A 16618-nucleotide genomic window follows, 5' to 3' on the forward strand; every position below is an offset into this window, starting at 1 on the left:
AGTTTGTACAGAGTTTATGAAATTGAAATCATTGTTACAAAATGAAGAAACACAATATCTCATAACATTCAAACATATCTTCCTATTGCACAATAAAGATGTTAAATTCATAATTCAAAGAAATATTCATACTTTATTTTTTAGCAAAAGAAATGCTAGAAATAAAAGAAAACATCTGTGTGTTATTGTACAACATGGAAGTATGTTCAAGCTTTTGTCTCGAGATCAGGGGTCGTTGGGGGAGCAAAACCTTCACGACAAACCAACCAGTATGTCTTCACGTTCCCTTTAAATGCAATCAGCAGGTCAGGGTCATTCTGAAGTAAAAGGGTTTTTAGTATAAATATACACACTTATATTACTGTTTCTCTTGAGTAAATGGTTGTCAGATACATTGTACTTTTATGACAATAATATAAAAATATCTGATATATATATTTCTTTGTATTCTAATCCCGTTGTATGAAAGGTTGAAATCTTTTTATGGGAAGTGCCTGTCACAGTTGTGTTTTATTCTTCTTGATATTATATCTTGGTGCCTATATCCACATACATACCCACTTAGCCATCGCTAATTTTTGTTTCTTTCTGTTCCGTTTATTTCCTTATTTTATTTTCAATGGCAACCTTCCATCGCCTCCTCACCCACTCCAACCTCCAAACAGAACTGATGTTTTAAAGCCAATGTTACAGCCTTGCAGACGGACGTATTATGTCCAGTAAGGCGTAGATCTTGTCATAACGTTTGTTGGACACATACACTAGGAGACATACGTCAATTTACAGTGACAGCTTTTGCGTTACTGACCGTTTATTTCATGTAATATTGAAGTAAATTAAGGGGCGTATTATAGCTTTTATAGCAACATCATATCCATAAAATGACTTCTGTCTAGTATTTTTTTCATTTTATTTAATCTTTATTACATCCAAAAATTACCAAATGGACTTTGTCTGTAGAAAAAAATCGCCAGTAGAAAAAATGATATAAAAAGATAGTTGACTTTAGATATTTGTTAAGTCTTGATGGATGATAGATCGTCGCCCCAGAAAAAAAAACGTGGATAAATGTTTTTGTATAAAGAAACATTCGCAACTTTTTTGCTTGAGTGAGAAATATACAAAAATATGGAAGTAGAATAGTGCTAACATTTACCTTTTCGGGAAAGTCGTCTCTCTCTGTGATCACGTACCCTCCAACCTCTGTGAGAATGTCTGCTGTTGTCTTACTCAAGTGGATTTTACAGGCTGGCAAAATAGAAGAGATCTTGTTGAAATATTATACTTATAATGCCCAGTAAAATACTGGTTTTTGAAATTATCTTATATATTAGAAAATGCCTGTTATATGAAATTAATACCATACCTATCAAGTACAAAGAATAATGAAAATGCGGGTTTCCTTGTGGTTTTATCAAGATTGTTGTCAAAATTCTCAGATATATAAACTGATCATTTGATATCATCTACTGACCTGTATACAAGTATGCTTTACCAATTTAGTTAAAGCTATACACGAACATGTTCTGGTGTTTTTTTTTCTCTCGGTAGAACATATCATGTATATTCAATATGTAATGGGCTTTTGGACTTACGTTTGCCTAGCGCCTCCATCTTGTTGGCCACGTTCACGGCCTCACCAAAGACACAATAATGAGGCATCTTTGTACCAACGACTCCCGCCACAACCGGACCTGAAACCATAAAATATTTCGAGTAAATTATATTGTAAATAGAAATCGTTTCCAAAAATTGACCATCCGAACATATTTTGGGTCTACTTTGACTCCTTCAATGTTTTGACGGTAGTTGTTTTATTCTTTCAGTAGCAAAAGGTGTTGTAGAAAGACTTTCGTCTTTTAAATTTTTTATGCTAATATGGTAACACATAGCCGGTGTTAGAAAGGTATAGCGTAATATTCAATGTCATTTTAAATACTGGTCGGTACGCGCGAATTAGTAACGTCTTTATGAATCTTATGGTATAGGAGGTTCATATATTTCGTGTAGCGTTCTTAAGGTAAAGAAGGTATAACGAGCGGGATAAAAAAAACAAGTTGCATCCTTGATATCATGTTTAAATAATAGCAAAAACTGATCTATCTTCACCCGATGTTCTATTATTAAAAAGGTTAAATGCACACTTTTTACGCAAATGACGTCGAAAAAATCACGTTTTAGCCTTGCCCTAAATAGTTGTGACGTTGCCGGTTTGCGTCGATTAATTTGGTTTCGGAGCGTCCATTTAATTCAAACAGTATTGTTTTTTCTTTTAATATAAAAAGCCTGTTGAAACCTATACGATGATATAAATTTCAAATATGTCCTCCGACTATTCGCCGACGGAAAGCTTACTTTATGCAAAAGTCATACCAAAATCTTTCTACGAAATCACTGTTTTCGAGCGGAATGACTAGTGTGTGTAAATACAGTCCCATAGATTTTTTTTTGAAAAAACCCTAATATTATCTTGTATATTTATTTTACTGTAAAAGGAGCGAAAAAAATACGGGGGTCACCGACTTCATTTTCACCGTATTGTCTTTATTTTTCCCTACCCCCATTTTCACGTGCAGATTTTGTGCATCAAAATTTCACAAAGAACTGTTAGCAGTTTAGGAAATCACAATAGAGTTTTAAAAAAATTAATTTCATTTAAGATTATTCTAATTGTGTAAGCCTTTTACGATTTCTTCCCAATTATTTTGCCACACTTGTATACATGGATGCATGTTATACAGAAACAAGCGTAATGAAAAAATTATACATGTACTTCTTATTAAACATTTTCTGCTCGTTCTCCCCTCAATAGATTTTTAATATAACTTGAGAATGTTCCTGAAATGTTTCTGAATAAATTTAAGGTTTTAAAAGACCTTGACTATCGAGTTCGTTTTCACGCTACGATGCTAAGAAAATTGGGAAGTTTAAGCACAGTTAAAAAACGTTACATCTTATTCCCGCGTCTTTTCTACCAAGTTCACATTGTCTTTTTGTAGGATTTATAAGCAGCCTTTATTGAACAGTGTGTTGTATTATCAGCTGGTTTCAGTCCGTTTCAACTATTTCATAAATAGTTAAATACAATATTCCCCGGAATCCGGAGGTGTTAGTTCGAGCCAGACTAGATACTGCTTTCCACGAAGTGGGAAATTTGTCAATTTCTTCTCTTACGGAGAGTGCCTACTGATTAGAAACTATAAAGACAGGTTGTATAAGCAGACCGCCGTGACATTATTGAAGGTTACTGAGAAACGGCGTAAACTCTATAATCAAATGCATAGGGCAATAACTTATATATTTCATGTCCATACACTTATAACGTCTAGGAATAATGATTGTTTTTGGCTTTACGCCCGTTTTCGACAACATCATATTTTTTTCCAAGCACTAAACTCTTTTCCAACAGTAACTTGCAACTGTTCCATTGAAAAATATAAGTCACGGATAGGGTAACTGTACCGGATCGCTCGAATGAACCAGTGTGGCATTGGTTCCGACATGAGGAGTGGGGGTCTTTTTTTGACTGGATGAATTAGACAAGAGACTACTTCTCAGGGTCTGTTGTATTTGAAGTTTTCAAAACGGGAATTATTCTAAAAGCTGAAATGCACATATTTGTTAACCATGGTTTAAAATGTTCATTTAAAAAGATGAAAGTTAACATTTAGGGAATGGCTGTATATGCCGATATTGAGATAACCTGCAGCCCGACATAATTGTTTTTGTTTTGTTTTTATGTTTTTTTTTCTTTGTTTAAAAGATATATTTGTATTATGTTATGCATGAAACAAAGAGCAATCAAATATGGCTAAAATAAAAATATTAGCAATTACACACTACGTAAACCGATATGTTCGGCGCAGGATGCTATGTTCGGCGCAGGATCGATATATAGATTTGAAAACTTTAGTGGTGTTAGTGTTCTCCTTATTTTGGTCTATAAAAGCAATTAACCAGTAAAATCACCTTACTAGTCTTATCACGTAATAAATGAAGTTTCCAACGCCGATTTAAAACCCTGAAAAGATGCCATTTTAATAAAAAACGGCGAAGGTAAATGTGAAACTTATCGGGTTACCTAGTTTACAATAACCTGCTCCCGAACATAGCCGCAAAATTTTTATCCTGCGCCAAACATCGCCTTCTTTCGTTCATATGGTGTATTTCAATCTTAAAAATCTTCACTAAAACACCGATTTAGACATTATGATTTGGAAGGTCGATAAGAAAAAGGTTGATGAATATGGTCCATAAAGATATTGGCTTTGTTTTGCAATATTTTCAAAGAAATGTGGCTAAAAACTTTAAAAATGCTGAATTTGGCGTAAAGTTTCACATTTACCTTCGCCGTTTTTGCTTAAAATGGTATCTTTTCAGGATTTTAAATCGGCTTTGGAAACTGTAATTCTAAGTTTCAATTTAACGTTCGGTTTTTTATACAATTGGTTTTTTATAGACGAAATAATGAGAATACTAACACCACTAAAGTTTTCAAATCTATGTATCGATCCTGCGCCGAACATATTGGGTTACCTAGTGTGAATTATTTATCAAAACGCGAAAGCTCTTTGTTATCACTACCACCTTCCGTCTATTCATATTAATGTTTTACTTTTTTATTTATTCTTTTATTTTATAGTGCCATTTCAAAACAGACTCTGAGCGATCATCTTTTGAGGGACCCGGGTTCTAAATTTGTGCGTAAAAGTTTGGACACGGCACCAATCTGTCATATTTTATACTTCAGTTCATTCATATCACCTGGTTTTGTTTCAAGCTAAAGTTGAAAATGACAACGATGAAGCGGCTATATCCAGCTGTAATGCTCACATTTATTCAAATTAAAAAAAACAATCACACACTGATAAAAACGGCAGAAATTAGATATGAATGCGGTCAAATGCTGAAAAAAATCTAAGCCATATGTTTACTATAAACATAAATATTTCTGTTATATATATTGGCTTCAGGGCGTTCATTCTAGCTTTGGTGGAAGAGAATATATCAGAAAATATATTTAAAGTAGGCAGTAGTTATAGTCACTCCTTTTCTGAACTACAAGTAGATATTTAATTGTTAAAATATGACGAAAAGCTGGATGCGAAATGAAATCTTCAGAATACAAGCTGTTTACCATCAACGTTAAGAACGCAAAGACGTGACGTCGTCAAGCATAATGTTTGACGTTATGCTAGATGGCGCTAAATTACGCATTCTTTACATTAATGTAGTATTCGCCAAACAATATTAAAGTTTCTATATATTGGACGTATAAATTCAGTATTTAATAAATTGATTATAAATTGTATGCATGTTTTATATTACATAGTAAAAATCAACTTTGGTTAAATTAATAAATACTTCATTCTAACTTATTATCGTTCTTACGCATAAGCGGTTTTCATAAATGATGAGTACTACTGAAAAGTACCTACCGCTATGGCAGCCGATTCGCAGTCTAACGTTTGTTCCAGGTATGTGCGGGATTTCCATTCTATTCACGTGCTCTAGAATGTCAAGTGACAGCGAGGCTATCTCGGAGGCGTGTCGTTTACCATTTGGTTTAGGGACACCTAAATCAAGAATTAGCAAAACAATAGTATGTGTAAGAAATGTGAATTGTTTTAATTTCTACAATTTTTATACGTGTCCATCGCGAGTATAATTCAAGCTGTTTCAGGTTCTATATAAACCTAATCAAATTATTCTTCACAGACAGAAAGAGACACAGAATTGTTGCCTATGAGAAGCGTATATAGCCCTGTCAAAACCTGTATAAAATGAGACTTTTGTCGGAATCACCGACCGAAGTCCGTGGATCACAACATCGGGTCTCTCTTTTCCATTTATGATTACAGTAGTAGCTGCACTGTACGAACTACTAACCAGGGAACAAAAAATCAAAGACAACAGGCAACTTACCTGATAGTACTAGATAAGCATCTCCGATAGTTTCCACCTTGTAAACATCGTACAGATCTATTCTCTCATCTAAACACGAGTAAATCATGTTCAGCATCTCAACTATCTGAAAGTTAGACATGCCATATGATATCCACCGAGTTATTTTGACAGTAAAAGTAGTACATGTAGTTGATATCGTTTGTCTTGTGTTTATCGCTGTTGTTTAACAATATTTTTATCAGTTTCGTACCGGCGGGCAGTTTACGTAACCAGCGTTCCTCGATTCTCTACCAGCTCTAACTAGTTCTCCACAAGTAACTGCCAACTTCTACGCATTAATCAGAAGTAGAGGCATGGCTTTTATCGAATGGTCACGGAGGACATAAAGCTTGCCCAAGAACCCAACTCACGACTCGCCGACCCGTAGATCTGCGCTTTCCCATCTGAGCGAAGCGTGCGTTCTAGTTTAGTTTGACAAGCGCAGAAAAAAAGTGATGCATATAAAGTCATGAATGAAAAATATTTGCAGAAGATAACTTTTAATCAAGTGTCTTATTCAAATCGGTTATCACACGTCATAAAGCTGTGAAGATGAAATACAAACGGCTTTGTTCACTACCGGTATGTTGAATTTACTAGAAAGAAAATGAAACGTTAATAAGGCGATTAAATATCTTACCTGAAGAGGCGAGCTGCGTGAAGAAATATTAGTGAAGCCGACAATATCACTGAACATGATGGTAGCTTCTACAAACTCCTCGGTCCTCACTTCCTGATTCTGCTTCAGTTGCTCGGCAACCTCCTTGGGTAGCATCTGATAGAGCAATGTATCTGTTCTCTTCTTCTCCTTGCTTAAAGCCTTAGTTCTGAATCACATCACCAAACAATGTTCAAAGTTAATGGGAATCTGTTTAAGATTGCTTAAATGCTTTTTCTTGTGAATATTTCATGCAATTCTAGTTAAATAAGACTTGTAATAAGTAATAATATTTTTTTCAGCTTCCCTCAAGGAAACATTTTGTGTCTAACAAGAAGGCCAAGATCACCCTAGGTCGCTCACCTGAGAAACACACCATAACAGTGTAAACATGTTTGACCTAGTGATTTCATGAAAACAAATATTCTGCCCAATTTTCATTAAGATTGGGCCGAAAATGTGGTCTCTTTAGTTTAAGCAAGTATTTTTTAGGTATGACCTAGTGACCTAGTTTTGACCCCAGATGACCCATATTCAAACTTGACCTAGATTTTGTCAAAGCAATCATTCTGACCAAATTTCATGAAAACCAATTGAAAAGTACAGTCTCTATCGAATACACAAGGTTTTTCTTCTATTAAACCTAGTGACCTAGTTTTTGACCTGAGATGACCCATATTCAAAGTCGACCTAAATCTTATCAAGGCAATCATTCTAGCTTAATTTAATGAAGATCAATCGAAAAATACAGCCTCTATCGCATTCACAAGTTTTTTCTTTGATTTGACCTAGCGACCTAGATTTTTACCCCAGATGACCCGCATTCGAACTTGACCTAGATTTTATCTAGGCAAGCATTCTGACCAAATTTTAATGAAGATCAATTGATAAATACAGTTTCTATCGCATATGCAAGGTTTTTATTTTATTTGATCTAGTGACCTAATTTTTGACCCCAGATAACCCATATTCAAAGTCGACCTAGATTCTATCAAGGCAATCATTCTGACCAAATTTCATGAAAATTGAAAAATATAGTCTCTATCGCATACGCAAGATTTTTTCTATAATTTGATCTAGTGACCTAGTTTTTGACCTCAGATAACCCATGTTCAAACTCGATCTAGATTTCATCAAGGCAATCGTTCTGACCAAATTTCATGATTTTGCAAAATACAGCCTCTATCGCATAAACAAGGTTTTTCTTTGATTTGACCTAGCTGCCTAGCTTTTGATCTCAGACAACCCATTTTCAAACTTGGCCTAGATTTCATCAAGGTTATTATTCTGACAAATTTCATGAAGATCGCTTCAAACATACAGCCTCTATCGCATACACAAGGTTTTTTCCTTGATTTGACTTAGTGACCTAGTTTTTTGACCCCAGATGACCCATTTTCAAACTTAAATTCATGAAGATCAATTGAAAAATACAGCCTCTATCGCATACAAAAGGTTTTTCTTTGATTTGACCTAGTGACCTAGTTTTTGACCCCAAATGACCAATTTTCAAACTTGGCTTAGATTTTATCAAGTTAATCATTCTTACAAAATTTCATGAAGATCACTTCAATAATACAGTCTCTATCGCATACACAAGCTAAATGTTGACAGACAGACGACGGACGCCGGACATCGAGCGATCACAAAAACTCACCTGAGCACTACTCAGGTGAGCTAAAAAGATTAATTTTCTCTCCACATAGCATATTATAACATATTATAAGAGATGGAAGAAGGACACTAGGCGTATCAATACAGACAGAATACCTAGAATAGTTACAGTGTGTAAGACGAGATTCAAACGTACCACACTTAATTGTATTTATATGAAGTTCTAAAGCCTGTCTGAAATGTTCAAGACAATTCCTAGGTGCGCAAGTTTCGAAAGTAAAATAGCCTATACCTGTGTGTTGTCCGTCAGTAAGGGAGTCCGATGACAGATCTATTGATATCTCTGGATTTTTACAGAGAGATTACAGACCACGCAGATGATAACAGGTTAGAGTATAAGGCACGGCACTGATGTAATTAAATGATGGCGAGTCATATTAAATGGAGGCTTAGATTATATCGATGACAAGCCTTCTATCTAAACGCGATATTTAAGGCATATCTCTAGATGTCTAGAGTGATTCCATAAACGGCATAAAAGAGGACAGGACGGAGTAAATGGACGACGCCGAAGAAAGGCCATCGAAATTAAATCACTTACCTATCTTCAATATGAAGGGAATAACTCTGGACTTCTTCAGTGAGATCATAAACGACGTAGATAATAAAAAGGTAGAGTATAGGGCCGGAGTTTAAGTTAGGAGATCAACAAGGGACAAATTATTCATCTTCGATATGAAGGAAACAATTCTGATCTTCTACAATGAGATTATAGACGATGTAGGCGATGCCAGGGTAGAGTATACAGATAACACAGACAAAGAGATTGATGAGAGTCCACCTACCTATCTGTGATATGAAGGAAACAAGTCTGGATGTTTACAACGACATCATAAACGTCCCAGATGATAAATGGGCACAGTATATGACCATTGCTCAAGTAAGGAGATCAACCAGAGACCACTTACCTATCTGCGATATGAAGAGAACATCTCTGGATTTCAACAGTGAGATTGTAGACGGCGTAGATGATGACGGGACAGAGTATAAGGACGGCGCTGAATATGATACAGATGATGATGATATTAGTGAGGTCGGTCTGTTGTCTTGCCGCTAGAAGACCGTCAATTGTAAGTGCCAGTGACACCTGGGCCTCGCGGATAATATCCTAAACAAAAATTATTACATTAGTTTCATATGTTAAAGAAATCTCCTTTTTTTGGGGGGCGGTGGGGAGGGGTCGAGGCAACTGCATCATAAGATTAGTTGTTGATGCAGTGAATTCTAAAAAAACTATTTGAAGGTCACGTTGTACCATACACTGCATGTACTGTCCTCTCCAATTAATAACAGAACTGTTGCTGCTAACATTAATGGCGGTATCGCTTTTTTAGTCAAAAACTAAACAATATAAACGTTTTTGCTTGAAATGATTTTTCGAACCTTGTTCATGTGAAGGCTGTAAATCGTGTGTTAGTGCTTTGAAAAGAAAGAATCATATGATAAAGTCCTGGTTTGTGTCACTCTTACGACCTACCTGAAAGTATGTCATATTTTCAAACCAGAATTTGGCATCTTGCAGAGACCCCACTGTATTGTTGACGGCCCCAGAGTTCCGGGAACGAATTTCTCCCCTTTTGTTCTGGATGGTGCGCATGATTTCAGGATTTCCTTTGATTTTAGCGTCGTAGATCTCCTTCGCTATTGTCGAGTACTGCCGAGCAGCGGCGAATGAAGCGTTGGAGGTATCCTGGCTTTCCACGAAATACAAGTACTCTTCTCGTGTCGGGAACTCACCAAGGGTGTAAAATATAACACCCATCGCACGTTCACGACCGAGGTACTCTGATGCAACCAGTAGTTCTTGGTATGCAACGAACGCTTTCCATACCTAGATCATGTTGAAGAAATGGTTTTATTGAAAGAACTTTTTAGGACATAGCTGTAGCATTTTATATAATGTCATGCCTGATTGTCTGTGGTAGTACATATACATTTTTTCTCCATTTCAGTTTTTGTAAACAGATGCATAAATTATATATATAATTAATGTTATAACATATGCAAAGACTTTGTTTATTAAGTCTTTAAAGGCAGCTTGATCTGCGGACAGAGCATTAGACGGAAATGACGTCGTAGATTTGTCACTTACTTGCAAGGAATACCTTAGAACGTAACCTAGTGCCGCGAAATGAATTCAGTCTAGTACAAAACATGCGAAAACAAATCAAGGGTATTAAAATTTACAAATATGTTACTTTTTGCCTAGTTCCATATCCTATCGAATTTATTTTGACTCGTACCTTTTCTGCACGTGCCTCAGTGATAGACTTGTAGAACCACTTGATGAAAACTTCAATCCAGTCAGAGTATGTGATCAATTCTTCATGAAAAGTTACTTTTAACGTATCTAACTCATATCTATCAATGTAAGACATAACTTTGCCATTTGCGATAACTTTAAAACAGACACAAAAGCTTGCATTTAGTTGAAAGCAACAGACGATATCGCAAAAGACAAAAAATACTGTCCAGACTGCTAAATATACAGAAAACAATACGTGAGCGTTTTATACTCATTAAACATGTAGGCATAGAAGTAAGATTCTTCCAGGGTCACATATTGATATGGATAATTACATTATTTTATACAAAAAAAAGTATGATTGTATGGGAAATTAATTCAGAATACCGGTAGTCGGACATTTTACTTTTAATTCATATATATATATACAAAGTAGTATGCTTAACATCTTTAATTGTCTGTATCAACATTTTTGTAACTTATCACATTAATTGGCTAAGCGTTATGGTACAAATATACCTGTGTCGATTCAAAGTCTTTAAGAAGGTCTCGCTGGAATCGAATTCAGATCTAGTGTTACTGAGTGAAGTCGGCCATTCCGGCAGATTCTGCACAGCTTCGTCTGTATCAAGATAGCGTTGAAGTAAGAAGCCTTTTGTCTCCGGACGAATTGAACTTAGGTAGAGGGCGCTGCCGTCTCTCTCACGCTGCAAGGACCGAATCATGTACGCCATATCCAAACTGAAGTTTAACCGGTGATACTTAATGTGAATTTTTCATAGAGAATACAGTATTTTCTAAAGTAAATTATAAGTGCACTAGCACAAAGTATATTTCCTTTCTTATTTTTCACTGAACAACCGATTATGGAAATGTACGACAGAAATGCATATGTCAACAGAAATACGTGCTGTTAATATAGATAGATTATGACAGACATTTTAATTGACAACTAGAATTGTTGAGATGTTAAAAAGTAGTGGGAACAAAAAAAAACGACAGAATTCAAAGGCAAATTTGGCAGCCATTATCTACCATTACTGGAGCAGCATGAACAAGACATGACCTGCATAACAATCTCAAGTGTAATGACTCGACGGTCATACAACTTTGTTTGAAACACTTCTTTCTGAATGAACCTCAGTTAATGCTTGTTTTGAAAAAAATGTTCAAAGTGCCTGACTGTTGCAGGAGTACTAACCTGAAGAGAAGTGTAGATCTGATGCGCGTTGAATAGAGGTAGTTGTTGAGCGTCGTGCCAAATGAGTTACCGGTGAGTCCGACAAGAATAGAGACAGGTATAAGAATAATGGCTAACATCTTGATCATCTGGTTCCGCTGACCAGCCGTTGTGATCGGGTTACCTTGACAAAATGATGGACATTTATTTTTAGAATAAAATAGAATGATTGAAATCCGCTGAAGTCGGCGCTAGTGGATATGAGGGATGTTGCACATTTCATTTCCTCTCATGAACAGTCTGCTATTATGTTGATTTGCTGTATTTTATGATTCCAAAGGATATTTTCATAGATTTATCAAATGCTTACAAATACTTGCTGTACAATAATAATGAATATGTCTAATAACCACAATAAGATGCTCACTGAGTTTCTCCCACCCTTAAAAAGAGGACAGAATTGGTTCTTCCCAGGAAAGAGAGTTCTGCGTGACCGGTCACGTTAAAGAAACGGGCCCTTAGTTCACGGAGAACTAGGCTAAGTTAGCCCAACATGCATGTATCTCGCTGTGTGTTCTGCGGACTTTGACTCGCACTGTCCCTCTGGTCAGATTGATCTTGATCTGCATTGGTAAAGGATGAATGTCGCCCCATTTGTGTATATGCATTTGTCTGCACATGTTTGTAGATTTAGTGTAATATAATATGTAATATAATACATCTTTGGCGCAAATAATCGCTCGTTTTACTTCTTGATTATTATTTATAACTGATTCATCCGGTTTCACGTATTAAAATTGGTATGTCATTCGCTTGCAGACATGCTTTCGCGCATATACTTAAAGTTTCAAAAGGAATTTGTAAAGGCATCGCTTGTTGTAAAGCTGCATGTCCCATAATGAACCATCGCCAAATAACTTTGTACATAGTCTATTATGTCAGAAACTATGCGAAAAAGAAAATGGTACTGCCAAACGGGGAAAGAGATCGGTGCGGTGTATTCACATGAAAAGGTATAGAAGAGTAGCTTTGTTTTGCGCTTAATCATTAATCACATGATTGGTGCATGAATCTTCAAATGTTACCTGGTTTTATAAAATGGAACGTTGATTGAAAATCGAGTCGCTAGCGTAGCTTGATTTTGGACATACACATTATACATGAAACGTAAGTTGCGAGTGCTGTATATTTTATTACGAAAACACGAAACAAGCGTTGAGACGTACATGATTTTCCAGTTGACATGGTAACATGGTTACATGAAATGTTTACAAAGTTTACGACGCAGTTTTTTAGCTCACCTGAGCACAAAGTGCTCAGGGTGAGGTATTGTGATCGCTCACCGTCCGGCGTCCGTCCGTCCGTCCGGCGTCCGTCCACACTTTCCTTTAAACAACATCTCCTCCTAAACCAACAGGCCAATTTTGATGAAACTTCACAGGGATGTTTCTTGGATAGTCTTCTTTAAAAATTATTCAAAGAATTGAATTCCATGCAGAACTCTGGTTGCCATGGCGACCAAAATGAAAAACTTTAAAAATCTTCTTCTCCAAAACCAGAAGCCCTCAAGCTTAGATATTTGGTGTGAAGCATTGCCTAGTGTACCTATACCAAGTTTGTTCAAATCATAACCCCGGGGTCAAAATTGACTCCGCCCCAGGGGTCACTTGATTTTACATAGGAAAATCTTCAAAAATCTTCTTCTCAAAAACCAGAAGCCCTAGAGCTTAGATATTTGACATGTAGCATTGCCTAATAGACCTCTACTAAAGTTGTTCAAATCATGACCCCGGGGTCAAAATTGACGCCGCCCCAGGGGTCACTTGATTTTACATAGGAAAATCTTCAAATATTTTCTAAAAACAAACCAGAAGGCCTAGAGCTTAGATATTTGACATGTAGCATTGTCTAGTAGACCTCTACAAAATTTGTTCAAATTATGACCCCATGGTCAAAATTGACCCCGCCCCAGGGGTCACTTGATTTTACATAGGAAAATCTTAAAAAAAAATCTAAAAATAAACCTGAAGGCCTAGAGCTTAGATATTTGACATGTAGCATTGCCTAATAGACCTCTACTAAAGTTGTTCAAATCATGACCCCGGGGTCAAAATTGACTCCGCCCCAGGGGTCACTTGATTTTACATAGGAAAATCTTCAAATATTTTCTAAAAATAAACCAGAAGGCCTAGAGCTTAGATATTTGACATGTAGCATTGTCTAGTAGATCTCTACAAAATTTGTTCAAATTATGACCCCCATGGTCAAAATTGACCCCGCCCCAGGGGTCACTTGATTTTACATAGGACAATCTTAAAAAAAAAATCTAAAAATAAACCTGAAGGCCTAGAGCTTAGATATTTCACGTGTAGCATTGCCTAGTGGACCTCTACAAAAAAAATCAAATTATAATCCCTGGGATCAAAATTGACTCCGCCCCAGGGGTCACTTGATTTTACATAGAAAAATCTTCAAAAAAATTCTAAAAATAAACCAGAAGGCCTAGATCTTAGATATTTGACATGTAGCATTGCCTAGTTGACTTCTATAAAATTTATTCAAATCATGACCCCCGGGATCAAACTGACCCGGCCCCATGGGATTACTTGATTGTACATAGAAAAATCTTCAAAATTTTCTTTAAAAAATCCAGAAGGCCTAGAGCTTAGATATTTGATATATAGCATTGCCTAGTGGACCTCTACAAAATTTGTTCAATCTTGACCCCCGGAGACAAGATTGACTCTGCCCCAGGGGTCAGGTGATTTTACATAGGAAAATCTTTAAAAAAATTCTAAAAATAAACCAGAAGGCCTAGAGCTTAGATATTTCACATGTAGCATTGCCCAGTGGACCTCTACAAATTTGTTCAAATCATGACCCCCAGGGTCAAATTGATCCCGCCCCATGGGGTTACTTGATTGTACATAAAAAAATCTTCAAAATTTTCTAAAAACACCCCAGAAGGCCTAGAGCTTAGTTATTTGACATGTAGCATTGCCTAGTGGACCTCTACAAAAGTTGTTCAAATCTTGACCCCCTCAGGGTCAAATTAACCCAGCTCCAGGGGTTACTTGATTGTACATCTTCATAAATTTGCTAAAAATAAACCAGGAGGCCTAGATTTTAGATATTTGATATTTAGCATTGCCTAGTAGACTTCTACAAACTTTGTTCAAATCATAATCCTCGAGGTAAAATTGGCCCCGTCCCAGGGGTTACTTGATTGTACATCGGAAAATCTTCCAAAAAATTTCTAAAAATCATCAGTTTGACATTTGAAACATGTAGCTCATATTACTCTGGTGAGCGATCCAGGGTCATCATGACCTTCTTGTCATTTTGTTCATATCTGTTCATCCTAAGCATGGTGCTCTGAAGCTGTGGGGAAACCAATCTTGTTGCCATTGTTATTTGATACCGTCGCAACATGTATGTGTAACTACAGTATGTATCAAATAAGTATTCCATGGCTAAAAATTAAACATGGTTAAACATTCATCTCAATAAAAAGACAGAATCTGTGCAGTTGAAATGAATTAATAACTATGAAAACATAGCATCCAACTTGCGTAATCTGTTTAAATTTAGGAAACCTACCTCGACAAGCATTTAAACACTGGTTCCCGGTGTTGTTCACGTGCAGCATGTCCATGATGGCTGCATTTAGTTGAGAAGGTGACAGTGACGTCATTGAGGAGGACATTGCGGACATTGGCTTAGCAGGGGCCACCTTACCCCCAGACTTCTGCCAAAACGGCATCTTGAACTGAAATTGAAATTCTAAGACTTCACAGTTATGTATCAATACAACCACGAAGAATAGATATAGGAACACTTTTATATGTGAAATCTATAAAAGTAGGTCTATTCTATCGTTTGCCCCAGGTTTCTTATTATGTTATATTGAACTATCAGTTACTCAAGAAGAATGAAAAATCATTCGGGTATACACCTGATTGCAATAACACTTCATATTTATCGTTTATGGAGCATATCCACATCTACGTTTAGTTTAATACTGTTAAAAGTAATAATGAACAGTAATGATGAATTTCTCATATCCTCTTCTCTTTGATTCGCAAGGCTTTATTTTGAAATGCTTAAATAATAATTTTGCATAGTTTAATATTTTTTATTCAAAATATTACATTATTTGTTGAAAAAATAAAATGAACATGAATATATAACATTGACAATATTTGAAGAATATTTTACCTGTTGTCTAACTCCTTTTCTTTCCAGAGTGTCTTATTGGCAAAGACTGAGTAAAGACGCACAACTCGCTAATGGTTACCATAGCAACGGCTGAACGTTTTTCTCGGTAGCGGGAAGGTGACGAGAGCCATTGATTTCTGAATTCTCATTATTATCACCTCTTCCCTTCCCAATTGTAGTTATTGATATCTATTTATTGTTTATTCCTTACGTTGAAACATAGTGGATAATGTCATTGAATATCGCTGTCCGGATAACTACATGAATGTGAGAATAATGGACTCTATGCCACACCCTGTCAAAAACTTATATTCCTGCAAAACTTGATTCTACATTTTGCACAGTAATTTGAATTTTCATGCTAAAGTAATATCAGGTTTTTACAAAAGCGCATTTCAGACAGGCAAACCCGGTTAGCTACAGGCGCGCATTTCAGACAGGCAAACCCGGTTAGCTACAGGCGCGCTTTTCAGACAGGCAAACCCAGTTAGCTACAAGCGGAACATAGGACACACAGTACATTTTATGTTCGATTCTAACACGATCTGCAGCAATTGCTATATAAACATATAGCGAAATCGCCTATACATGAATCTACGATAAAATATGGTTGGCTGTTACATTTCACCCCCTATGATTGTGACATAAGAGATTCTACTTCAGTTCCATTACATACGAATTATTTAAGGGCCAAACG

The 16618-nt window shown here is 36.2% G+C and overlaps 1 protein-coding gene across 1 annotated transcript; it reads right to left on the bottom strand.

Moving 5' to 3' along the window:
• Positions 1–206: 206 nt before the first annotated feature.
• Positions 207–15448, bottom strand: LOC123530507 (uncharacterized). Its single transcript, XM_053520742.1, has 13 exons — positions 15304–15448; positions 11725–11887; positions 11043–11264; positions 10522–10639; positions 9756–10109; positions 9187–9386; positions 6587–6773; positions 5926–6031; positions 5439–5576; positions 1596–1694; positions 1151–1248; positions 692–694; positions 207–317 (listed from the first exon to the last, which is right to left on the bottom strand). Exons 1-13 carry the CDS (start codon positions 15416–15418, stop codon positions 207–209), a joined length of 1914 nt encoding a protein of 637 aa, XP_053376717.1. The 5' UTR covers positions 15419–15448.
• Between the last annotated feature and the right edge of the window lie 1170 nt (positions 15449–16618).

The sequence above is a fragment of the Mercenaria mercenaria genome, chromosome 13 (genome assembly GCF_021730395.1).
Source record: "Mercenaria mercenaria strain notata chromosome 13, MADL_Memer_1, whole genome shotgun sequence".
NCBI lineage: Eukaryota > Metazoa > Mollusca > Bivalvia > Venerida > Veneridae > Mercenaria > Mercenaria mercenaria.